Consider the following 27520-nt stretch of genomic DNA (forward strand, 5'->3'; position numbering starts at 1 on the left):
CACTTGATGCTCTGCAAGGGCCAAAAAACCCAACTCCAAACCAAGTGTCAGCTACTATTTGGAAAGAAAGAGGGGTAAAAAAGACCATCATCATATAAATCCATGGTGTCCCTATCTTGGATATTTTGGCGGTCCTGGTCCTTCATGCTATAAGGATGCAAAAAGACGACCAAATGTCCTGATAAAAGTTATGGACACAGCTTCCATGCAATGACTGACTGGGATATATTCCAGGAAGGGCTTTAGGAACATCATCTAAGCGTGCAGGGATAAAATTGTGAAGGCCAAAGCTAGGCCAGAGTTGAAACTGGTGAGGGATGTGAAGGACAGTAAGAGCATCAGTAGGTACATGAGCAGCAAAAGGGGAAGTAAGGAAATTGAGATGGTGTTGCTTAATGGGCACGGCACCTAGTGGCACAGGACACAGAAAAGACTATGTCAGTGCTGTCACTACTGGCAAGGTGTGGTCTTGGGGCTCCCCGATCCCTATGGGTAGTAGCCAAGCTTGGGGGAGAAAGGTGCTCACAGAAGAGGAGGCTGAAGTTATAAACTACTGAGATAAATCGGACATATGTAAGCTCACAGGATCAGATGGGAAACAACCAAGCACACTGAGCTGGCCAATGTCATTGTGAGGCCACCTTCTGATATCTCTGAATGATCCTGGTGTTTGTGACAGGTCCCTAAGGGCCAGAGGCAAGGAGAATCTGGAGAACTTATGGCTGATCAGCTTCACCTGAAACTCTGGGAGGTTATTTCCAGACTCAGTACAAGCAAGAAGGTAACTGGGAACAGCCAGCATGGATTTACCAAAAGCAAATTATGCCTGACCAGCCTGAGCACCTCTGTGATGAGAAGACTCACTCTATAGGCAAGGGGAGAGCAGAAGATGTTGCTTACTTGGACTTTAGCCTGTGACATGCTTCCCCATACCATCCTTACAGTCAAGCAGGAGATAAGGACCAGACATGTGGGCTTTGCAACAGAGCAAGGGAAAAGCAGCAAGAAAGTGCATTTCCAGATCCAGTTTTCTCAATGTTATTATTTCTGAGGTAACAGGAAAGCTCATGGCACAATAAACTTTGTCCTGAATCTGAAATTTTAATACATTAAAGTTGGCAGGTTTTGCTACTGCGTGGGAGAGAGCCTCCAGATGCAGAAGTCTGTGTTCATTCCAGTGATTATTTTTAGATGAATACCGACGTCCATCTGAGCACAGCGATGCACCCTGCTTTCAGACCACAGTGAAGTACAAGAGTACTTCACTCAGTCTTAATATTTCAATTATACATCTGCTCACCATACTGTCTGTGAGTACCAGGACTCTCCACACTGATTTGTAACGATATAGTTTAAGTCCACTGGTTTTATCAGCTATCACTCTGTAACATACACGTTAGGTCTTCCAAAATTGTGCTAAAAACTGTACTGTGTCCATGTCTTCCTAAAGATCTTGAACACACATTTTCTGGCCGAAAACAAACACTTGGCTTCAGTATCATGCTTTTCAGAATTTATGTTTATGGTTTCAACAGCTTATTCTAACTTTTAAGAACTTCTCATGCTTCTAGATTACACTTTTTTTAAAAAAAAAAAAAGTATACTCTCTGCCAGGGTAGAATCAACTCTACTTAATCCCCTTTATTAAGGGATAATGTAAAAAAGATTCAGATCTGTTTTCCTTTTTTCCTTCTACTTACTCCTTTCCCCCTCCTTCTAAGCTTGCAGCTCCACATATTTATTGCCTAAAAAAAGTCAACATCCCCCAAAAAGTCAAATTTTGCGTGCGTTGCCCAACTTTGAAATTATTTGCTCAACCTGCTTTCAACATTGACCTGCCAAAATGCAAACTTTACTTGTGTTTTTGAAACCCCTCCAAAAGCATACCTGCAATGCACGAGACCTGGGTGAAGGTAGGGAAGGGAAAGAAATGACCCGAGAGGCAAAGGAAAAATTATTTGTAGGGTCAGACGAGCGAGCCAGGCAGCAGGCAGGGCTGCGCAGCACCTGAGGGTTTCTTGCCCACCCCTAGGGCTGCACGCCCAGGCCTCACGGCTCCCCAGCCCTCCCAGTTCTGCCCTCAGTGCCCCCCAGGGTTGGGTGTTTCTTAGTATTTATTCGGATGCATATGCTACAAGTAAAAATCAGTCATTCAAGAGTGAAAACATGGACAGTTGGAGTAACACTGGACTTTAGGTGACCTAAATCTACACGGTGGCAGCCCTCTAACCCACCAAGGCCCTCCCTGCGCCTCGCGGCCAGCCGCCCGCCCAGGCCTTCCTCTCCGCGTCCTCGCCTCCCTCGCCTGCCGCCGTGGCAGGGCCCCACACGGCCGGGGCTGCCTGTCCTCGCGTGCCTCGACCAGCGGCAGCAGCAGCAGCGGCAGCAGCATATGGCTGCGGCGTGGGCTCCTCTCCAGAGGTCACCGGCCGTTCCCCTGCCTGTGCTCCCTCCCGTCGGCCAGCCCTGGCACCCTGCCCGGGGTAAACTTGATAAACCCCGGGCGGGCGGCCATGGGGCCTGTTGCTGCAGCGGGGTTTGGCAGCGGCAGGCCTCAGAGGGGACCTTGCCGAGGGGCTAGGAGGTGGTGGTGGTTGCTGCTCTCCTGGGCGCAGCAGCGATGGCCCCTTGCTGCGCCACGGCCCTTGGGCTGCAGGCGTGCCTCGATGGCTGCGTGTGGGGCGCGTGGGCGAGCGGGGCTCTGTGTGTGTGCGTGCACGTGCGAAGGTATGTATGTATGTATGCGCATGTGCATACGCGTGTGCCTGTGCACGTGTTGTGTATCAGTGTGCACGCACATATATGTGCTTATGTCTGTAACGTGTGCGTGCGCATATGTGCATACATGAGCGTATGTGCCTGCATGTGGACATGCACGCTCGTGTACGTCTCCATATGTATGTTTATGTATACGTCCCCCGGTACGTATGCATCTGCATATGTATGTGTGTACGTGCGTGTATGTCTACACTTACGCATGTGCGCGTGAACACGCGCCCCCGACGGCCCCGCGCACTGCCGCGCGCCTCCCTCTGCCACCCCGCCCGGCGGTCGCCCCCGGGGCTGGAGTATGCGCATGCGCGGCTCCGAGCTGAGCTCCGCCCCGCCCGACGCGTCACCAACCCGCGCGCCGGGCTGACCGCCGCTCCATAGGGAAGGAGCTCCCGCCCCCCACCCCATCGCCCTGTTGCCCTCTTCCAACATGGCCGCTCCCGCCTCACGCGCGCAAGCACGCAGGCGCCGCCTCGGCTCCCTTCCGCCGGGCGCCGCGACTGAAAAAGGCAGGAAAGAACCGGCCCGGGAACTCTATGGTTTCGCGCGGTGGGTAGCGCGGCGCAGCCGCTTCGTCCGCCCGCCCCCGGCCGCGTTGCACGCCGGGACACAGTGGGTCCTCCTTCCTGTCCCCCCCACCCCACCCCCGCCCGCCGCGAGTCCTCCGAGCTTGCGCCGCGCCGATATCCGCGTTGCTCCCAAGATGGTGGCGCGGGGCTCGGGCTGAGAGCGAGCGAGTCCGCGAGAGGAGGCACACCCGCGGGCCCGGCCCGCCCTCCCGTCCTTGCGCGCCGCGCCGCCGGCCTCGCCAGGCCGCTCGCCTCTCCCTTCCCCGCCCCGCCAGGCCGCGGCCCCGTCTCCTCCGCCCCGGGGCCCCGACGGCTCCACCGGCAGCCACAGCAGCGGCGGCGCCTCCTCCTCCTCTTCGCCTGCGGCCCGGCCCCGAGCGCGGCGCGGCCCCCGCATGAGCCCGGGCGGCGGCGGCGGGAGTGACCGGGAGCAGCAGGCCGCGACGCCCAGGTCGGTAGGCGCTGCGCAGCGCCCGGCCCGGGGGAGGGCCGGGAGGGGGGATGGCGCCCGTCTCACGCCGGCCCTGAAGGGGAGGGGTCCGGCAGGCGGCCCTGCCCGCTTGCCTCCGCCGGAGAGATCCCCCATATCGGGTGGGGAGAGCGGGCGGGAGGCACCGGCGGCAGGGGTGCGTGGCCTCGGTGGTCCGTTCCCTCCTCCCCGTGAGGCACATGGGTGCGGGGCCGCCCCGTCCCTCCCCAGAAGCGGGAAGGCCGGGCGGGTGGGTGGCTCCGAGCTTCGGCCGTTCCCCGGGGAGCCCGGGCTTGCTGGGCGACCTTGCGTGAACCCAGCCTGCCCCTGCCTCAGCTTCCCGGCTCGGCCGAACGGCGGTGCCCGCTCCGCTGGGCTGCTGTGGGCATGGGGCGCCTCGGTGCCTTCGGCATGGCCGGCTGTGGCAGTCGGGGAGGTGCGGGTGTGCAAAGTACTGTGAGGGTGCATAACTGGTGTGCAAGGCCTGCTTAACAAAGTAGGTATGCTTACTTGCTCGTGTTACCTTCTAACCAGTCTGAAGAGTCTGCTAACCTGTGAACAGGCTGCTTTGCTGGTAAACGCGATCTGTCACTCCTGACTGCAGAACTTGCTGGGTTTCAATTTTTAAGTATACCTACAGTATTTCTTTTAAAGGAACTGTATGGGTTGTTATGGTTCACAGTTGATTTGTAAATCAGTATCTAAGATGATGGAATATGGTCATTCTGAAGTTACTACTGCTTAGGAAATAAGACATGTTCCATAACTCTCTTTTAAGTGGCTAGAACCTGTAATCTATAGACTTGTAGTTATGCTTTTTTTTCCCTCCAGTTAATGGAAGTGCTTGTTTCTGTTTCCTTCTGTGTAAGCAATGTTCTAATTCTGAGACAAAGCCTGCGTCTTGCACATCACTTCAGGGATGGTCCCTCTGTGTCTATGGAAACTTCCCTACCTCAGTAGGAGTCAGTGCAAACCTGAGGCTCTGTGAGAATCAGATTGTCAGATTAGTTTTACCATGCTTCTTGCACGTCTACCAAAAAGTTCCTCAGTACAAAATTGTACCTCATGTTAGCTTTGATTTCCTAAGGAAGTAAGACTTACATGATTGTATTGTCAGTTTATCTTTTTCTTTTTTCTTTTTTTTTTTTACTGGTTTGAGAGAGGTCTAAAAGATAAGATTAAGTTCCTCATTCATGCAAATAGCATCCCGTTAGAGATTCCCTGCTAGGGGAGAAGCTACACTTAAAGTTTAACTGCACTGTTAGACATTTATGACTGGTTGGGAGAATAATTGTGATGGGGAGAGGTACCTCTTGATAAGAATGAAAACTACTGGAAAACGGGCTTTACAGTTTTCACAAACTGCTTGGTTTGGGTGGTGGCACTGAATACTCTGTGCCCTTTCTTTCATCTTGGAAACAGTTAAAGGTTTTTAAATTTGAAAATACTGTGAAACTCAGAGTTTAATGAGTGTATTGAATTGAAAATATGTGCGTTACCAAATTGCTATAGATATTCAATAGTTTTTCTCACATACATTTGTCTTTTAAAACAGATGCAGTTTGCAGTGTTTATTACTTGTCTTCATAACAGTAATGTTCTGTCAATTCACTACAGACAAACCTTGGAAGAAAAGCTAGACCACTACTTAGGTTTACAGGGCCGAAAAACACTTTAGTTGAAATTATTTCCCTGCAATATTACAGATACTTCATCTGTCTTGTAGAGTGGAATGGAAGGTATTCATAATTGTTTGCTACTTAATGTAACATCTTTCATACTGGAATTAACAAGTTCTTTTTCTGTTTACCAGAATTGTTTGCTATTTCTCCTCACTGGATTATCCTGAGTATCTCCCAAGAATTTAGAAATAAAAGCACTAAGATAGATGGCACAATAAATGGCTTGATTTGTTTAGGGGTTTTTAGAGGTATGATTGTGTGACTGTGTTTAAAAAACAAAAAAAGTGACTGAAGGAAAGGCAGGCTTGAAAAAGCAGAGGTGTTTAACATTTTCACAGCAGTCTGTTTCAAAGCCTAGATCTCTCAGCCCGGGTCCTCTTCAGAACTCTTTAACACTGTGTGGATTTGATTCTTATTTTTAATAGGAAACAAAACTTCTAGTCTTTTTTAAATTACTGCTACTGCTTAAAGGCATATGCAAATGATGATTCTTTTGTGAATGGAATTTAAAACTGTGTGTATTTGTTAAATACATCTAGGTTTGTTCTCAGCTTGTTAGAGTCCTTGTTAGAGCACCTTGAGTTTGTCCCTGCTCTAATCGACTTGAGAAAATGAAAACAAGTTCTCTTTATTTTCATTTAACTTGACTTTTTGTAGGAGAAAACCTGCTTCAGAAATCTGGAATGATGTGTACCTCGATGTAAAATTGTGCTTATTTCGTTACCAATATGTGCTTTGTTGACATGTTCTTCACTAGTTCTCTGTGAATTCACAGCTTCTCCTTAACCAAATATGTAATTGGGGAGGGGGGGCAGGGCGGGAATATCTTTAAGTCAAGTTTCAATAGTCATAAACATGTTTAATTGTGAACATGTTTAAGCATATAACATTTTGTGTAAATAAGTAGTGTAGTGCATGATATAACACTTATCATGGAACAGATTTAGTGTTTGCATTTTTGTAAATATGTATCATCTTAGTTTTTGCTGTGTAGGAAAGATTTTATTTTTTTCCCCTCTGCTACTTTTGGTTTCAGTTTACTTAGTGAATGTCCAGAGAGAATTCATCTTTTTTTAAACGCAGGAAACGTCTTTCTTCCTCCCCACACCAGTGTATTTGTACACTTGAAGGCAAAAGCCACTAATTCTTAAAAATAGAGCATGCAATTGAGGGACACAAGGAGAGAATCCCTAAAGTATGTAGGCATATATCTCATTTCCAGTGTCAATCTTGATTTCTGGTACTGTGGGCCAGGTCTTTGCTTCACTTTAGTTAATGAATTGATATTGATTTTTAAACAAAGGAGGTATGTTTTACACTTTTTCTGAAGCATCCAGTATATTTAAGGTAGTTACGCATTTTATAAAGAAGCAGTGTTGAAAGGTTTTCTGTTGTTAATCAAATTCTGATTTGTACATGGAAGGAGAGGGGTAATACACTTGCTTTCAAGATCTGTAACAAATAATTTAGAATACTATATTTAGTTTTTTAAAAAAATAATCTTCTCCCCTCCCAGGAGAGTGCTGTAAGCTTTGCTAAATAGCTGGTTCCCAGAGACAAAAGCAATGAGCAAATCACATGTTTGAAGTGACTTTTGCCACCTTAAATACTTTGACCTTTACATGTACTGCATTAACTTCCTGTATTTACAGGCAGTGCCTGACAGCCTCATAAGGCTGTATCACCCATGAATGAAAGTTTGGGGAAAAAGCTAGTTCATCTGAATAGTAATGTGTGTCATGTATCTGGTTGGTTAGCAGAAAGTCAGCAAATACAGTGTAACGGTAATGTTTTGTAATGAAGCAATGCTTCAGTAACTATACCAGCTGGTAAGACATTTCTGCAGGAAAATAACCTCGTAGGAAAAATATAAAAAAGATAAAATCAAATAATGTTGAGATCCAGGACTCATGCTTGGCAATGTAACACGTGAACAAATAGCACTTTAAATTGCTATTTTTTAATAGTTCCACCTTATTGTGGCTAGGAGTGACAGAACTTATGATAAAATAACTTGCTGGTTTCAGAATTACACTATAAATTAAATATTGCCATGGCGTTCTGTCTCACAAATACTCTTATGAATGAATCTCTTAAAGGAAGCATTAACTACTTCTTACTTTTAATAGGTTGAGCCTGCTTCCCTGTATTATGCACACTGCTGAATGGAGGAAGGGGGCGGAAGTCAGTCTTTACCGATACTCTTTCCGTTACCATCCTGCATGGTTCTTTACCCATGTTTTGCAGGGTGGTGAAGAATTAGGAGAAGCTGCAGTTATTCAGCTGAGTGGAACTAAATGGGTGGCTTCCCTCTGGACCCTCACTTCACTGTCTTAGGTAAGAGGGGTGACCTGCTTCTTTTGAAGCAACTTGCATTTCCTTAGAACAGAGGTATATGTGTTTTAAGAGGAACTGCTAGTTAGCAAAGCAGAGATTTGGACTCTTGGTTTGGGTTGCGGGTTTTTTTGTAATCTGGTGTCTTGAAAAGGATATTCAGCATATGTAGCTGTTCAAGACCTTTCGTCAGAAAGCGTTACTGTTTGCACCCATCCAAATAGCTTTGAAAACATGCTCGATGTTCACATGCTTATCTTACGTAGTATATCAATAAGTGAGACTGTACCAGAGGTGAATTACAGCGGTGATGTTTTAGCACAAACTTGAAATGATGTACCAGCTGGCTGCTTGATATTGAGGGTGCTAATTTTTTTATGTTCAATCCTTGTATGACATAGTTTCAAAGCTGTGGCCTAAGTAACTAAATAACACAAATTTTAAGTGTCTCAGACTGTAAGGTACAGTATCTCAGTTTGAAACCCAATGGAAATTTTGACTTGACGGGCCTTGCATCAACTGGTGGGATCACAAGCACAGAATTATGGAACTCGTATTTGGGTTTGGTGGTTGTTGCATAATTGTCTGGTAGTGATTAGTCCGCATGGATTGCTTTTCATTCTGATGTCCTGTGAGGGCGGTGGCAGGACTTCTACTGTCTTGACCAAGCTTGAATAATAGAGGTGAAGCTAGTTCTTCATCTCTCCTTCATAGAGGAGACCGCACTCTTACTCCCTTTGGTGGACCCCTTTTTGGACTTGTTGATAGTTCCTTGATAATTGTCACACCAAAGAAATTGGTAACATGAGGAAATTAGAATGACAGACACCTCTTCTCTCTTACCTTTAGGAGCTGTGTGCAGGGTGGCACAAGAGCTATCTGTAACATGTTGCCAAGCTTGTGCTGTGCTGGGAGATGCCAGACTTGTCCAGGCAGCCAGTCTCTGGCACTACTTGTGTACTCCTGCTCTGGTATGCTCTGTGCGACCCAGGTTAGAGCAGCTGCAGTTCAGCAGGCTTGTGGAGTTAGAGGGTGATGGAATGGCTCTTAAAGGAGCTGAGCTTCTACAATGGCCTGTGGGTCAAAATATTTCAGGAAATGCCACCATAGTTGTAGATGAGTTTTGCTTTTGCATTATGGTTAGTAATGCGTTTGAACCGATTAATGCTTAAAATATTTTTTTTTTACAGTACAATATTTTTCATTTTCTTAAAAGGTATCAAACACTTTTACAAAGTTAGATAATACTGAAGAGGTCTATCACTACTTCAGAATTTCTATTCCTAATATGATGTTTTCCATCTTTCTTATTTGTATAGCCATATTCAGATAATGGTTACTTTTTATTTCATAGTGAAATCTCATGTCCAAAGTCTTGGTGATGAATATTGTGGTTTAACATGTGTGTGTACCTTATTTTATTTTTAGAAAGTCCAAGGTATACTAGCGTACACTGGCTGCAGTAGCAGCACCTAGAGGTGTTTCAGCTGTTGTAGCAAAATTTGCCTACCGTGGACCATAGAAATACACACTTATATTCCACACAATCTGCAAGTCCCACGAGAATTCAAGGACATGGGAGCTCTTAAGTGTATGTATGGCTTCTGTGAAATACTGGGATTTCTTGGTTGCAAAGGTTGAGCCCTTTACATTGCAAGGTGGTGATAAATACTGTTTGCATGGTTCCTGTGACTTGAGTATCTTATTGAAAGAAGGATGTTTGTGAATACTTGAGAGTTTTTATTTGGCTAATGTTGTATTAAGAATGCCAGTCAGGGAAGAAAATTATTCTTATTTGAGCTTACATATTTGAAATTGTGTGAGAGAATCTGTAATACTAGGTAAAATACCTACTCTTTTCTTTAGGGTAGTGCTTTCAGAATTTTTTTCTTCTGATCCTGTCTTGTGACAGTTATTGCAAAAAAAAAAAAAAAAGGTGGAAAACTTAATTTAAGCACCTGACAGAGGTGACTTCATGATGTCTTTCATCAGGCCAGACATGAGTTGCAAAGTATTTTTTGTAATTTATAATTAATTTCTTAAATATTTTGCAGTTCCATACTCTACAGTTTGGTTAATTCAGTAGTTTACCGTCTTTGTTAATATAATTTAGCGTGCCATAAAGTCTCTTTTTCTTACTGAAAATTGTAAAAAAGCAACTCTTTTGGCTCTACTCATGTGACAGGTAAAGATTTCTTTATGTTGAGTAGAAGCAATAGTGTTAGCCCTGCAAATGGTAAATGTGATTAAAAGCATCTTTTTTTTTAGGCAGATGTGGCTTAATGCTAATTAATAAGTATACTAAAGGTGAATGTTGAAGCGCATCTGAATTAATGAAATTATTTTCTTAGACAAAGATTATAAATGCCAGGTTTCATTTTGTTGATCATGTAGCCTTTGCACATTTTTTTTAGTAAACTGCTGACCTCTTGCTCTGCCTTGGTGGTAGCTGCTAGGGGGAGATTGAGGATGGAGAACTGGAAGTCCAGGTGCTTCAGTTTTGTACTGTTGGAGTTATGTATCTAGCAGCGGAAGAGCAAATGTTACTGATCAAATCCTCTGTCTCCATTTCCTTTACTGTGGTCTTGTTTCTTCTGTGAATTGTACTGTCTTAAACTACATAGCTTCAGTTACGTTGGGAACATTTGTTTTCTTTTCTGCTATTGCTGGGCAATAATCATAAGGCCCGAATAGATGTATTTGTGATACTTCTTCATGCTGTACTTTGGTGTGTTTGTACTCTGCGCAGACCAGAAGTTGGTGCTTTTGTACCTTAGAGGAGAATGAGTGAATTTTATACAGATGCTATTGTGTGTACATGAACAAATATATACATTGGAGTATATAAGCTGGAAGTTCTGTGATAAAGGTGTGAAAGTATTGGTCACATTTGTCAGAATACTTTTAACTGGGTTTGCCTAATGGTGTTACTGTGAATTATTCTTCAATAGAATATAAGGTAGATATTCTGAATTTCTGCTGTTGGTATGGAGTGGCAGTGCCACCTCCAAACAGGAAAATCATCAGTTACTGTTTCATATTGTTCAGATAAATTTATTTGTTTTTTTTTCTTCTGAATGGTAGTAAAGTTTTATTGACACAGTTGCATAACATTAACTTATCCTAATTGTACATAAATCCACATAATTATCGTAATTGTTTGTTGAAATAGCAATCTTGTTTCATGAAACAGGTAGGGTGCCCTATTTAACTTTTTAATTTAAATATAAAAAACTGTGTGCAAACTGTTAGTGCTGTAGAGCATAACTGGCATGACTGTGTCAGTCCAGGATCACACTTTTTCACATCCCTGATACAGAATTGGGCCTTTGGTACTCTCTGTTTGACTTCTTTAAGACAAACCTGAATGTATTCTTCAGATATCAGATCAGGGTTTCCTTCGTGGAAGCTCCAGTCTATATCAGAGATCAGCCTAAATCAGCTGCATTGGATTTTTTTGCTTGTAATAGAGTTTTAGAACCAAGAAATAAAGGATTAAATCTTCGTGGTACTGAAAATGTGATACTGTGCCAAATGAGTAACTTTCTGGAAAGTAATTGCTAGATTTCTTTAGTTATATGCCTGTTTCTGTCACTTTTTTTCCCCTGAAATTGGTTGTGCTTTTTGTTGAAAATGTTTGGAGTATGTTTTAGTCATGAGTCCCATGTTAAATTATGGCTTTACTGAAAACGAACAATTTATAGAAAAGCTTATCAAACTCCAGCAGTTTTGTGCAATGTGCAGCCAGGACAAAGATGCGGTTCTGTCTGTGACTTCTTTTGAGTGTTGTTTTTATTTTATTTATTATTATTATAAATACCAATTTATTTATTTTTTTTTAAAGGGGGGTGGGGAGGGGGAAGAAACCTTGCCAGAATCTTCCAGAAGAAGGAAATGGGTATTTGTAATGAACTGGATGAACGGAATTGTAAAACGTTATTGCATCACTAGAGAGGAAAGAATAGGGAATGTTGTGTGTATGTGCTTTCTGCTTTTGTAGTTTTCCTACCGTACGAAGCATTTTCTGTTGCATTTTTTTTATGGAAAGTATGATTTAGTTTGGGAAGTCATATGATTTAGTGTTAGGTAGTTCCACAAGGAGCAGGGAGTTGGACCCAATGATCCTTATGGGTCCCAATTTGAGATATTCTATGATTCAAAGTATACATTTCCTCTAGTTGCAAACTTGTGACTAATTGAATGGCCATTCTTGAATGTATTGTTTTGAAGTTGTATTGAGCTTCAGATTGGTATGGAGCATAGTGCAAAAACTGAAATGTAATGTTTTGCATTATAGGTGCAAGAACTGTAGAAGTCCATTTTAGAATTTGAAAGAACAAGTTTCTGCAGCTCTGGAAAGATATGGTATGTTTATCTTTTCACATATCGTGTGTATGCTAATAATTATAATAAATAATTTTACTTTTGTTCCCTGATTTTTAAAAAAAAAAAAGTTGAAAATGGATTCAGGAAGAAACACACGCGTTCATTTTTCCTATATTTTTTGACTGTAATGTCTGTTACTTAGATATAGTTCTCTAGGAAATCAAGTTATTTGATTTTTCTTGGAGAAAATAAATACTGATGATGCAGCATTGATGAATTCCCTTTTAATTTGTTTTATGAGCTCAGCATCGTTTCTTTCTCCATGGATTGGATAAGAATCAGGGCTGTTTCTGAAAGTTGGTGGGGTTTTTTTGTCTTGTCGCTGGGCATATTTATAGTGAAGCTTGTACAGTTTTTAGGTATGACTTGAAAAATAAGTTCAGAACTACTAGAAAACTTAAGGAAACATCAGTGTAAGTCAAATTTGCATTGGAATGTTAGGAAATACAGAAATGTAACCTTCATTAACAGTGTTAACATGAGCCCATGGCACGTGGTATTTCTTTTTGTCTAGGCTCTTAAATGTCCAGCCAGCTTAAAAATATGTACATGTATTACAGCAAGGTTGGAACCTTAACTTGTAGTTATTTTAATTTCCATTTTCTAACTTTATTCTGGTGTAGTCCTGTGGAGACACCTGGTAGTATGGAATAACCGTGAACCACTTCTGTAGTTCTGCAACTTGGTACATACAGAATTTTTGAAACTTCTTGCATTGCTGCATTCAGAAAAACGATTATTGTTTAAGTTCATTTTTCTACCATATTAAATAGATCTGTTAATGCATATATAAAATTGTACGTAGTTACTTCAACAACTGCTTCTAAGCTATGTGTGTACTTTTTTCCCTAACCACTTAAAATGTGGGGAAGAACTCAGTAACTGCCGATATGAATTTTATACGCTATGTGTTTGTCTGATTTTTTTTAAGATGCTTAACATAAGAACATATTTAAAGTTTTGAAATCTCATCCTTGCAGAAGGATCACTGAGTGTCTTTTTTTTCTTTTTTAAGTTCTATTCACAGGAAGCTATAGACAAGAGCTAAAATGATTAATTCTAAGCTGAAACTTTAAATATAGTGTGTGCTAATTAAAAACTGTAAAACTCTTAAAAAGCTACAATGTCACATTATCACAATCCAGATGTTCCTGAGAGAATTGTATAGATTGGTCCTTTACTCTAGCAGGCATCTGGCAGGTAGTGTATATTCATTTTTGCGCCCACAGCACCACTGGGACCACCCACCTGCTTCTTGCTCTCCAGTTTCAATACCAGTTGTGTGTATGATGGCTCTTCTTCAAACCGAAGCTATTACTTCTTTATTGCCTTTATTTCTGCTGGCTGCTTTTTTCTGAATGTCTGCCTGCTTGCCACTGTATGTATGCATAGAATCTTTGTAATGGTACGTGCTTCATAAATTGATGAAGAATTCCCCTTTAATCCCCCACAACTTGCAATGAATACTAATGGAACATCAGAAAAGCTGAATGTTATGCTACAGAATTGCATGATTGCTTGATCTTAATATGGAAATATATATAAACAAATGTGCTGGTGACACTGAAGAACTTGGTCAACAGAAATGTACTTTACATGGAAGGCTGCATGAAAGATGAGTGGCAGAAGAAAGCAAAATAACAAAGCATAAGGACAGATGGAATAAAAATTTAAATATTAAAGCTGAAGTGAAGCTGTAAAACTTACCTGTTTGGAAAATAACTTGATACCTAGCCAGTAAAAGGAGAGCTATTAGGAGAAATTTAAATAGATGATTGGATTTCACCTCCTAATGTAGGACGGGCTTTCCATACATAACTGTCTATCATTTTGGAGGGAGCCTGAAGTACAGGCCTAACCAAGATAGAAACAAATGGTTCTGCTGCAAAAAATAAGGACTGTGTGTATTGGAAGAAAAATCAGCTGTGGTCTAAGTGAAAAATGCAGAAGCTAAAGATGATTTCAGGTCTTTCCCCCTTTTACAAAGGCGAATCAAGTATATCTATGATCTTACTGGAATATCAAACCAAAAATAAATGTTGAAGGGAAAATCTAGTTGTAGAAAATGAGAATAATGCACAGGCCTTTAGCTTTGGGCCGGGGGAAGGAATAGGAGCAAACACTAGACCTTTTTCTGTTACTAGGTGATTTGTGGAGTATTGACATCAAGGCAAGGTAAATATACAGATATTATAGGATGAAGCTTTTATATAAATCTATAGTAGATATCTGTATATTGAGATGCACCAAATTCTACCTTTATTAACCTCAGTAACTTGTTTTTTTACTGAAGTGTAAATTTCAGAATGGCACCAGCTTTAATTTGAAGATAGTAGCAAATTCAGATCCCACCCCAAATAATTTATTCAAGTGTTAATTGTCCTCGCTATCCTGCATGCTTGTGTTCCTACTCTAATTTGAACTTGTCAACCTTCAGTTTCTACTCATGTGGAGTTTTATATCCTTTCTTTTAATTAGAAGATCTTTTTTATGTATTCTTTCTGTGCTATTAGAGGACTTAGTTACTTCCAGTATCCATTTTGATCAGGTTGATTAACTTTGAACTCTTTCCATTATCTAATCACAAGGCGCTTTCTCTTATCTTCATGCTGTCTTTGTGACTTTGGCTACTTCTGGAACACTTTTGAAGAATATTGAATAATTGGAGAACTGGGCTCAAGTTTTGAACATGTCTGAAGTACTTTGTGCAGATGAACAGACACCTTTCCAGGAACCCTTCAAAAGTCATATTTGTCATCGTAGCTGTAATACTGGGAGCATGTGTGTGTTTGCTCGTCAGTTGTGACTGCCTTAGTCACTTTAGGTTGGCGTTTTCCAGAGTAGAACCCAATTCTTTTGGTCTTCGATGTAATTTTGTATTTGTTGTTATTAGTTGAATGGTTTAGTTTACCAGGCAGTGGAAAAAAAATTCATATAGATGTCTTACTACTGTTCTTTTGCAGCTCCATTAGGATTTATGCAATCAGGTTTTATTAGGGGCTGTTTTATTTTACTTTAGGATTATTGTTAATTTGACCTGCTATTAGTTGCATGAAGAAAACTTCTGGAATCTTATGTCTTTCCATGTTTTCTGTGTTGGAAGCAGCATGCAGGCAATAAAAGCAATTGATGTTTCCAACCTTATCAAGAAATTAAATCTCAAACATGCCTATTACACTATTACTTCCTTTTTTTTCCTGCAAGTGACAGTTAATATTGAACTTAGGGATTTGGTGAATGTTCCACAATTTCCTTCAGGACACTTGAATCAATCTGAAGTTATAAAAGGCCTGCTTTCCTATTAGTTGTCACTTCTTTTTTGAAGTAGTAAGCTCGCTAGAGCAGTTCTGAGGGCACGTTTTGCTGCATAGGTAATGACTGTCCATTTAATCATGGTGCTCAAAGTCATTCTGGAAATGTATCAAATTCCTGCTGGGGGTATTCAGAGGGATTCTTCAGAAAACATACCAAAGCTATCTTTAGTGGTGTCGTCTTGGGATGGTTATTTGTAATTAAGCAACGCAAATTCTGGCACTGGAAAGTAAGGAACATGGTACTTCTTTGTACAGGTGAATCACCCTTGTTTTCATTAGATTATCTGTCAAAAAGAGATTTTAAGTGTGGATCAAAGATTACTTGGCTGGATACTTAAATTTTTACAAATGCCACTTCCCAGGGCACCCATCCTTCAATAAGGCCAGTAAGAAGTCATGGTTTAAAGAAAAGCGTTCTTCCTCTCAGGGATCTTCTTAGACCTCAGATACTGGGTGTCAGCTGCCAGCTTGCTGTGCTGTCCCAGAAAGTGAATATCAGATAACACGGGGAAAGTAATAGGTATAGGAAATCCATGTAAGTGACAACTTTAAATTAAGTGATTTGTAGCTGGAAGTTTTTTGGCTTTAATTTTGACTGCTGACAAATAGGTACTTACATTCTCCATGTTGCAGCTTTAGCTTCTGTTTATTGAAGCTGTGGGCCTCTTCTTGGCTCACGTTTGTGATTCCAGACTTTCAAGATTAAATGAAATATGCAAAGAGAAGATCTCAGGCTATGCAACACAGTTGCTTTTAGCCTCTTTTGATGCATCTGAACTTGATTTCTGACTTCTTGCTCTTTCACTCATTTATTATTTATTTCTTTCCTGGTTTTGAGTTAATAAGAACATTCTTTTCAGAAAGTCTCCACTTCTGCCACCTTGGAGAAAGGGGTGTTATCTCAAACTACTACATAAATATTATTTATCCTGTTCCCTCTTGATGAGGGCTACTCCATGCCACACAAGATTCTTTAGATATATATGGTTTGAAGGCCTGGATCTGGTGTATTGTCTTTCTAATTATAATAGGAGTTGTTGTAGTCCTGGTTGAATCTACCCCTTGTAAATAGTTACTAGGCAGATACAGATGTGTCTGTACTGGAGCCTGCCCAGTCACAAAGAGCTTAGCAGCCATCTCAGGTTTCTCGGACATAGTCCACAGGCACAAACTTCATGTGATACCTTCAGCTGCTCTGTATGTCTGTGAAAGCCTAAACTAAGCCATGCTAATCATGACAGTGAAGACCAGAGAAATCTGTTTGAGTAATAAGAATAAATATCTACTTTGAGGCTGCTGTTCCTACCTTCTAGAAGGTAAGTTACATCCAGAGGATTTTTTGTAAAGGAATTCCTGTGACAGAAAAGCAGTTGGTTTATGTTAGTTTCCTATTCTTCATAATGCCCTTTTCCAAGATTTTAGTCTGTTCATCAGTGTGATTTCTCTTTCCTGATCAAGTAGTGTTCTTTAACTCTCTTACCAGTGGGGCTGTGTTTTCTGCCTTGTTTGGATCCAGCAGTCAAAATGTCATTTGTTCAAACTGGATTCAGAATAAGGAATCTCTGATGGCAGTGTCCTTCACCACCCACCCCATGTTTCAGCATGCTGGTCTCTTTGCCAGCAGACAGTACTGTGCTGATGCATGAATAAGGTCTTAGAAAAATGAATTCTTTCATCTGTGCTAGGGAATCCTTGCCAATCATACTCTTGTCCCACAGGAGTGGCAGCAAGGATAGGTGGGGAAGGTACGATGAGAAGGAGATACAAGAAATGTTAATGAATCATTTTCCCTTCTATCTGGACTGTTGAAAAGTAGCATGAGATTTTTAGACTCCAGTACAGTAAGTCTAGTTTTAAGGTATCTAGTAACAGATTAGAAATGCTGCAGCTACCTGATTCAAAGCTCTGACCCATGATAAATTCAATTTGTAGGTACAAACTTCACTACAAAACTTAGATGGGTTAACTTTGGCTTGGTGAGATTCATGCCAGTTTGGGTACTGCCTCTCTTCACAGAGCTGCTGTAGATACTATGTTCGGTGGTGTGGTAAATCTGACTAACAGCATTGGATCTGTGTCGGGCCTGGGCACAAACTTTTCTTGGCCATGACTGTGGAGCTGCCACCTTAGTGCATATTCTTTTAACATTCCAAAATCTGTTGGTTTTTGCATCCAGCACCAACACTTTGTGTGTTCTTTCACTGTTGACAATCATGTTCATGACTTCTCCCATATGAAACAGCTTTCAGGAAAACCTTGTTTTACTAGGGTTGCTGTCAGCCTGTTATTCTTCCATTTGAATGGAAGACTGCTGTAGTTAGCTTTTGCCCATGGTCTGGGTGATACAGGACACAAGTCTAGGTAGGGGGTGATTGATCCAGCACACTCCAGAACGTGAGCTGGTACTGTCAACAGTCAGACAGAATGCGAGTTTCCCAACCAACGAGGCATTAGAGATTTCACCACTGTCCTCTTTGACCAGCATACTAAAAGTTACTTGGGCAAAGAGCTAGAAGGGGTTTTAATTTCTAAATGCATCTTTACAGACCCATTTCACATCAGTTCAGAAAGCATCAAGAATTTAGACTTAATTTTAGAAGAAAGCGCTGTCTTAGACTAGGCATTTGTTTCTTTAAAGCGAAGGCTTGCCTGAAAGTGGACATTGTCAGGTCTTAATCAGAATGCCATACGCAGTGTTTTAAGGCTTCTTAGTTTTGTATCGGCATCTTCGTTTTTGCTGTTTGCTTTTCTGTACAGCTGATGGTCAGCAAACATTAATTTGAAAATCTTTACCCTGGCTGCCATTTAATGTTGACAGATGAGGAACCTTTCCAACTGACTTTTATTCATTGTACTGTGTTCCTGGCATTGACTCAGTTAAACTTCGATAATTTACACCGGTAAAACATAGGTACTAGAGAACGTCTGTTTTGTTTTGGAGGTGTTGGGTAGCCTGCTTCTTTTTTTACTTGTCACCTGCACTTGTGTTTAGATGAGACAACTCAAATATTACGTTAAAATAATGAAATGACACTTTTCCTACCTCAAGGAATGTACCTGGTAAAACTAATAAGCATCATTCCGAAACTAATACAAATTTTATTCTGTTGCAGTTTGTAGCAGAATGGCAAATTGTAGTAGAATGTCAAAAGTCAGCAGCTTTTCTGACAAACTTTAGAAAATCATGGGCCTTGTTTACTGATCAGTGATTTCATTTGTATCTCTCTGCTTGTCAGAGATATGAGCATTGAGAATGCTTGATTGCTCACGAAACCTAAGATCTTACTGAAAGACTCTTGTAATAGGTTGGACTGAAGCACAAAAGCTTTCTTTACTGAAACGTTTAAAGCTGTCTGATGTGCTCTCAGTGTTTGCACCACATCATTATGACTGTGAGTGTTGTAGAGAGCTGCGTGTGTGCCCTTGATAGCTCACTAGCCTTTGTGCACCTTGCTTCTGTATGAGGCTTCTGCTGCGTGGCCCTCTCCAAATATGGGGTTTCATCTGGGTTAGAGCCACAGGAATAAACTTCTCAGATACTGTACAGAGGTCTGTCTTCATAGCTACCGACTGTTTAGAGAAAGATAACTTTTTATTTACTAAATACAGTAATAACACTTCAATATTAACAGAAAGTGAGTAACGCTGTTTGTGATCTGACTCTATCAGAGGCCTTCTTTCTTTACAGTCTTTGTCTAGTGCACCTAGGAGCTTGGGTGGGACAGAGAATGGGGTGAATTGAGTGTTGAGGGTTGTGTTTGGAAATACTTTTATCAGTTAACTTTAGTTTAGAGTAGATAATAGCAGTAGGTAAGAGACTAACTGGTTCCTTTTCAGCCATGGAAGTAATCAGCTGGGGTGGTCCCAGGGCGCTCTGGGCACGAGTATTGCTGAGTGATCATTGGCTGCCACCTGCGTGACAAAGTAAAGGACCAACACTTCAATTTATACCGGTGGAGCCAGATCACGGGAAACAATTGACAGGTAAAAAACACTTTTGAAAATTTAAGGGAGAGGAGAGAGTACATGTGGCGTAAATGGAGCAAAGAATCTAAAAGATTGGCCACAGGTAGCAAAAGTTGCTCCTCTGGAACTTTTACATAGCTTTAGCTTGTTTAATTTTGGGGAGAGGCACACAGCAAAGCACAAGTTATGTGTTGGTCCCCTGGGAACACCAAGCCTCATTAGGAACCAGTATTAATTGAGTTGTAGCAGGAAAACAACTAACAGAATTTTATTGTAGTTAGAAATTACAGTTCATATTTACGTACATGCTTCCAAATCTTCGAATGCTTGTTGTCTTGACACGGGGTGCTTTCCACTGGTCCAAGAGATGGGGTTTGGTTTTGTTTTTTTCCAGAGAGGCTAAAAGTAAGTTGATGAATCTTCAAGTTCACCAGTTGAGTGTACTGTAGTGAGTTACTCTAGAAGTCTTAGAATGCCATTCAAAAAATGAACTAATTTTTGTGCAGTAGGTCTTAGTTGTGCAGATAAAAACCATAAACCAGAAGAAAAATATTGATGCTAAGCATTGTTTTATTTAGTGGACTGACTGCAAATAGTTTGTAAGGACTTTTAACTAAATTATTTTTACTTATTTAGAGTTGTTAAGCTTATGCTTAGCCCAGCGTGATACAGGACTGGTGTGACAACTCGTTTTTAATCAGTGACTCAAAATTGTGATCACCCCGATGTCACCGAATGGCCACAGCTTGTAAAAGGTAAGCATAAAGCATATGTATTGTTTCTCAGCATCATTTTAAGTATAATGTTTATTTTAAGTGTTCCATTTGTATGACTTGAAGTTAGTTTTATAGATAGTATTAAGGTATATTGTTTGTTTAAGAGAAGTCAGCTGGCAAAGTTGACTTACCCTCTTGCTTAGAGTGATTTCAAAGCTCACTTATCTTGTCCCTGTCTGCTAAATATGAGCACTGTGGTGCTCCATGGTATCCCTTTTAAGAGCAGTACTATAATTTAAAAGTCTCTGGCTTTTACTGTTATACTGAAATACTGGATAAATTGTTTAGCATACTTATTTAAGCATTTTATTCAATTTTTGTAAAGTATTTGTCCAGGATGCTTGATGATGATAAAATTTATAGGTTTGAATACCTTTACTTTTCTCTCCTAGGGAGGTACAGTGGAGGTAAAAAAAGTGGCTTGCAGAATGGAAAAGTTGCTCCCTGTGTTATTGGAAGTGAGCCACCTTTTGAATTTGCTAGCTCATACTGCAGTATTCAGTTTAATTGGTGTCTTGTGATCAGTATCTACAATCTAATTCAAAGCTGAAATTTGTAAGAGCATTTGCTCTGAGACTTTCTCTGAACAGAACTCTTGTTTCAGATTTTAAGCATGATGAAATGATGTCTTGCCATACTATATAGTTGTTTTTCAGTACTGTTGCTTGCTCAGAGGAATAACAAGTTACCTTGTTTGTAAACAGTTGAGTATTGCAGAATAAATAGCTTCTCAACAAACAACTACAATTCCTGTCATTAGATTGACCTTCCACATTGTTTTAATGAGGACTGAAAGCTCATTTTATTTGGTGCTTACAGTGTCATTTGAAACCTTTTAAAATCCGGTTAACAAGTGCATTAATAGTTCTGCAAATCATAGTTATGGTAGGTCTGCTCATGTTATAGAAAACAATAGCTGAAGGAATTTGATCCCTCTTTTCTGTAGAACCACTTAACTTCAGAGGACCAAACCTTTTTTTGAGTCAGCTAGTTTTTATTTTTTCTGAACTTTCCTGAAACTTTGTCTTCTCTTATATTGTTTGTCTTATAGAAGAAACCTTTTTTGAAGGTTTGTACAGAATAGCATGTACTGAACTGTACTGTCTGTTCAAAGCCCAGATAAAACTCTGACAAATGATAAGAATAGGAAAAGATTTTGGATTTACTGCTAGCTGTGTTTACATGTCTGTACTGCAAATCACAAGGCTATCTTTTTTTACATGCTAAATTTAGATGCTAACTGCTCTTTTTCTGTGATTTTTCATACTGCTGTGTATTTTAAAGGTTCATAGTGATTAATACTCTTGATGTTTTTGTTTTAACACCACTATTTCACTTGTATTTTTATAGCAACTTAAAGCACTACTCTTACCCAAAGCTTCATTGTGTTGTATTTCCTATGACTAAAAGATAGCAACTGCCTCAGAATACCAAGCCCTTTGCTATCAGTTCCTGAAGTCCTGGATGTGAATAGAGGAGCTAGCCAGTATGAATATAAACACTCTTCTTTCCACTGCTCCTCAGGTTGTACAGCTTCTAGCACTTACATGCTTAGATGAACAATTAGAAAAAAAAATAATTGAGGTTCTTTGCTAAGTGTTTAGTGACTTGTTCTTGTCACTGGAGTTGAAGGGAAATAAAATTTTTATTTGTTTTGCTGTTGAGTGTTGTTTGTCAGCAACTATCTCATCAGTCGTGAACTTTAATGAGTAAAGGAGACATCATTTGGAAGGAATAGAGACCAAATTTTGAGACTGACCAGTTGTTATTTTCCAGTTAGAGGGTATTTGCATTTTAAGCATGAGTATAAAGTTAGTTAGATAGTAAGTTCAGAATTGTCCCTAGTGTCAGTTGAATTTTATAACTTAGAGGAATATAAACAAATGACTTCCTGTGTTCTGCATCATCTGTCACTGCATAGTATCCAGCCAGCCTAGGAATTTTAAGTTGTCTGCCAGAAATGCTTTCTAAGTACTGGGTCTGTTAATATAGTACAGTTTAGTAAAATCCAGAAAGTTGCTAAGATCTGGTATGTCAGTAAAGGAACTAAGATTTTACTAGAGAATTCGGAGAACAGTCTAGGCTTTAATAGGAGGAACCATCCAGTAAGGTAGAACAATGAAACACAGGAAAAAATGGAATGTTTCAGGCTACAGGTGGAGATTTCCATTAGTGTTTAGAATAGCATACATAGTCACATAGTAAATAGGAATGGAATTTCTGAATTTCTCTATAAACAAAGATTTTTTTCCCAGTAAACCTATGGCAAAGCCTGCTTAGCTGTGCTAATTGAAGTCCCCTAGTAAACTGTTGAAACCTACAAAGTGAGGTCTATTTGCAGATTTTAGCTCACTTCTGTTTTGAGAAAGCTCTGTCATGAAAGACATTTTTGTTCATGTAAGCTACAGAGTTTTACTGTAATGGTTGTGCTCTATTTGCACTCCTCACGCAAGACATCCAGCGTGGCAGTTCTGGTCAGCTGTACCAAAAGCTATACCCAAGTGAAGGCTGGATGAGGTTCTTCAGGATATGATTTCAAGGCAGCATAAGGTGATTGAAGTCAAAACTGCTGCATTTGTACTGCTTTGTGTCCTGGCTTGTCTGGCTGCAAACTCACTGGGTAGGGGGAAGTCCTGCAGGGAGGAAAAAAAAATAACCTGTCTAAAAAAAAAAAAACAAACCAAAAAAACAAACCAAAAAAACACCTTGAATGTTAACTTCTTGAATCAGTGCTGGCATAAAGGTGATGATGAGAATAGGGAGGGGCTAAACAGCTATAATTTAGCCTACTTAAGTTAATATGGAACCATACCCCTAAATTACTCTGTAAATTAAGTCAAGGGGGTTGGCAAGCTGAACACAGGTGCTGCTTGTGTGTTCAAAAATGCCAGGCAATAACACCTAATTCTGAATAATGCTGGCTCACCTGGTGGCTGGAAGGAAGAAGCAGAAGGCTGCCTGTGAGATTACATCCATAAGCTCAAGCAGAGAGACATGAAATTTGTTTGAGATTCTGCTGAGACCTGCTTCTGAGTTGCTGCTTCGTGGAGTCCAACTCTGTAGAGAATCTGTAACAGTTGATCACTGATGAACTTTGAGTATACATTTTGGTTACAGAAGTGGTTATGAAGAGTTAGCCGAGAACTGGTGCGCTATGCAACCTGAATACAGAAGTACTGCCAGCAGAACTCCTCTAATGGCTGCTGTTGCGTAAGCTATGGGGGGAAAAGGGCTGTCGTCCTTAGAGAAATTTGGCTTAATTATATTGTCAAGTTTTATGTTATAAACGTTTTCTAGACTTCAGTCAAACAAATTAAATGTGCAAGTGCATAAAAGTTGATGCTTTTAGTGGCAATAATATATTATCATCACTTTCCACCTTTCCTAACTCTTCATGTTGTAAAGATTTAAAATAACAAACAGTGCTTAAGGTTGTCTGTCTGTATTTGCAGATCACCAGGAGAACCTCACTCTGAAAACATTGAAGCTAGCCGAATGTAAGTAAATGAATGGATGGGTTTGGTATATCTTGTTTAAAAATGTTTTGAACATATGTAACAGTTACTCTTGCACCTGCTTAAAAAAAAGATGACAAAAGCTGAGTAGGACTGTGGATTTACCATGGAAAATTTCAAGTTAGTATTTTGCTGTGGAAAAATAGAAATAATTTTAAGCCTCTCTAGAAACTAGTGATTTTTTTTTTTGAGAGTGAATGGGTTGAAGGGAAAGTTCAGAGGTTTAATTTAACGTGAACCAGTAGATGGTAGCATAATACAGTGTCAGAAAACTTCAGGCCTATATTCCGACTTGACAGTAGGGGTGTAATTTCTACCTGCTATTCACTAACATCTTGCATGGGTTTGAAGACACTTCAGTACTAAGGCACAATACCTGCTAATATCTGTTGTGGCAGATGGATTGCTGAACTAAGAAGAAAAAAAAAAGTTTAACTTAATTTGGGAAATTTATATACTAGTTAGTTCTAGAAACAGGAAACTAGCTTTCTTTCACTAAACAGTATTCATGTAGCATGTTACAGTTCTGAACCTTGTTTTGGTCTGTCTTCGTTAACCTAGAAGCCAAGATTAACTAGAAGCAAGATTGTGATAGGCTGAAATGTTAATTTCAATTTCAAATTCAAAAGGGTTACAGGAAAGAGAGGACCATTTTAACAAAAGGAAAAAGTTATTTGAGACTCTATTCTTTTCTGAGTGAGCAAACAGAGATTCTTTTCTAGCTATTCAAACTATCCTGCCCTAGAACTCAAATAGGGAAACCACAAACTCTGCTTTTCTGGCTTACAGTGCAAGCTCCAAAATAATAGAGGGGGCGTAGCCCAGTGGTTGGGGTACTGTCTGAGGCTTCAAAAGATTTCTTTTCTGCCACAGACTTCTTCTCTGACCTTAAACTGTCTCCTCCACACCCTCCCCCCAAGTGGTCTAGTTTTTTACCCACTGTGGGCTGATGGCCAGCTTCGGGATGTTTTGCAGGCTAGGGACATAGTGTGAATTGCTCAAGGACTTCTCTTCTGTAGTTGCCCAACTTGGGGAGGAGCAAAGCTGAGGTGAGCCCCTCCATAGTGGACTGCACACTTAACCTTCAAAGTGATGAGAAGGAAACAAGGAACGCTTTTCCCATGTGTTTTTAGCAATTCATTGCAGTGAAATCTTTTCTTGCACTAGGAGGAGCATTTCTCCTGGGACGACAAATTTGCTTTTCTCTCTCTCATGCCATGTGTTACAGAAGTGCTGTCTAGCTGCTTTCTTAGGAGTACAGGTTGCAGGGATCCAGGCTTGAGAGGTGACTGGCTGTTGCTACGTGGATGTATGTTAGAGGTTGCAGGGCGAAAACCCTGCCATAGTCTCTTCTGCTCCAGTAGCAGCCCTTGCTGCATTTTGGTTTATTGTTCCTGCAGCAAGTTGAGTTGTATTCTTTTATTTCCCTGGCCTAGCCAAACAGGGGGAATCGGGCTGTAGCCTGGCTGTAGTCCACTCTGGATATTGTCAGTTGAACTATTGCTTTGCACGTTGTAAGGAAAGATGTGTCAGAAACCAGGATCTTGACTGGTGTGAAACACAGACTCTATAGGGACCTATGATAAATCCAGAGGAAAAGGCAGTACAACTATTTTTCCTTCTAGCAGTTTGACAATTCTTTTTGTGTGTGTTTTATCCTTCTTAAAACTGAACCTGACAAAATAATCTACAGTAGCAAGCTTTTCTGTATGAAGGCTGTATTATTTTTTTTATTTGGTGCAGAATGATGATCAGAGTTGCCCTGACTATGTAGATTTAGGGTATCTGTCTAAAATAGATGTAAGCCAGTCAAGCTGTAGGGATTCATATATTTGTTTGAGTAGTAGTTATATGGTGTTAATGGATGGTATACTTACAAAACTAAATTTTTTAAAACTGTATCACAGTGTGACATCACATATTACAGAGCATTTCTGTAGTCCTGCTGCATAGTTGCTCTTGCCACATAAGGTGGAATGGCAGGCTGGGTAATACAATGTGACCTGGTAAGCCTCCTGTGTAGCTAAAATAGTTACTATGTTATTTACCTGCCTGTAATTCTTTAGTAAATGCAAGGACTTAACGCAAGGGTTTTGTTATTTGCACAATGAATCGTTGTTTTTGCTCTGGCTGGCTGATATAATTGCTTTATTTGTTTCTGTGTTTAGCTTTATACCAAGAACATAGTCACATGTGTTTCGCATGTGTGAATTTAAATAAAAACAAAATCTAGTGACTCTTTCAGACTCTTAGGGAGCAAATTCTTCCATGGATAAGTCTTGCTTATCCCAGGCTTTTCAAATTCTGGCTCTATGCATGATGACCATCTTGGTGCTACTAACTCAGACTTAGGAGTTTCTTTTCCTTAGCTTTAATTGAAGTCTTTGAATTTTTAAGATCAGTATCTTCTACTGTCTGCTGCTGTCACAGATCTGCATTCATTTTCAGCTTTGATTAGTATAACTTTTTTAAAACCTTTTTAGCACTGAATTACGTTTTTGTTTAATTTCTTATCAGTTCATTTATTTTCACTCTGTATATTGTATGTTGTCAAATATCAAGGCAAAGATTTGTGTATTTTGATACAACGGCTTTCTCTGCATTCATCTTTTCTTCTTTCTGTTTTTAAGGATGGGGTGCTTTGCAATTTTGACACTTCTCTTTTTAAAGTCATTGAACACACCTCCATTTAAAGTGGTGTTACAGTTATAGTTGATGTATAGTCATCTCACATTGGAGTAGATTTGGTAGGTGATTTCTTTCCCTTGAAAGAAGGGCAAAGTAAAAATTCTGCAGTGGCCTGAAAATATGCCAGAAAAACAAATTACAACCATTGCAAATATATACAGTAACTTTATAAGTATTAGTGTTTCACAATATATACTTTCAGATGCTATCCTAGTGCTGTCTAAACATAGAATGCCTTAAATTACTTTTCTTGTAGCTGAAAACACAGGTGGGTTTGTATAACGTAACAGTGGGACATGCTGGTCATGGCCTCTATCGAACCTTGCTACACGTAGGTATTTCTGTGGCATTTGCTGCTTGTTTTATTGCCATTCTTGGAAGGAAAAGATGTAAATAGTATCTTTATATACATCTACAGCCTTGCACTATGTTATACTGTGAACTGTCTAGGATGAATGAAAAAATTTCTTCTTGGAGCCTCTTGCAATGCATCATTTAGCCAGGCAGTGATTGCCTTGACAAAAACTTCATCAGTTAATAAGACTGCATTGACTGTACTCAGGAATTACTACTTTCTTAAATTTAGCAACTACTTAAGTTACAATTAAGTGTCTGTTTTACCTTTGCTTCCAAGAGCAAAAGTGCAGTAAGATGACCTAATTTTATAATTAATTGAAAGAAGAGGAATTCCACATTTTACACTAGAAAATATAACTGAAGCAAATGTATTATAAACCTTCACTCCCATGGAGCTTGTAGGATGACATTAATTTACCAGTTTAAAAAAAAAAAGAAGAAAGCTTAAAGAGGAGATATTTCTCTCTGGAGCTGTGTAATCTACAAATGCTAGACTATTCTTGAACTGCAAACTCAGGTGTTTAAGACTTATGATCCATGTTATTTGCACTTAGTTTCTGTGTGATCATGGTCATCCTTCTAGGACAGTGTCATGCAGAATGAAGGCGTAGTAAAAGAATGCTACCATGGAAACCTAACTTAAAAGAAATGTTCTGGAATTTTTAATAACTTGAAAACAGAGTTGTGTGATT

The 27520-nt window shown here is 40.3% G+C and overlaps 1 protein-coding gene across 6 annotated transcripts in view; it reads left to right on the forward strand.

The window, feature by feature from the left end:
• Positions 1–3204: 3204 nt before the first annotated feature.
• The window catches only part of UBE3A (ubiquitin protein ligase E3A), a 54696-nt gene continuing 30380 nt past the window's right edge, over positions 3205–27520 (forward strand). The window contains exons 1-6 of one of the 6 annotated variants that reach the window (XM_054849514.1): positions 3418–3792; positions 7740–7829; positions 12124–12191; positions 19364–19510; positions 20129–20247; positions 23721–23765. In XM_054849514.1, coding sequence (XP_054705489.1) covers positions 20228–20247; positions 23721–23765 — 65 coding nt within the window. In that variant the 5' untranslated portion in view covers positions 3418–3792; positions 7740–7829; positions 12124–12191; positions 19364–19510; positions 20129–20227. Of the gene's footprint in view, positions 3322–3371; positions 3793–7739; positions 7830–12123; positions 12192–19363; positions 19511–20128; positions 20248–23720; positions 23766–27520 lie in introns of those variants that run through there. The other 5 variants (XM_054849525.1, XM_054849505.1, XM_054849486.1 and 2 more) reach the window with 5 other exon arrangements.

Source organism: Grus americana, chromosome 1 (genome assembly GCF_028858705.1).
Source record: "Grus americana isolate bGruAme1 chromosome 1, bGruAme1.mat, whole genome shotgun sequence".
Classification (NCBI taxonomy): Eukaryota; Metazoa; Chordata; class Aves; order Gruiformes; family Gruidae; genus Grus; species Grus americana.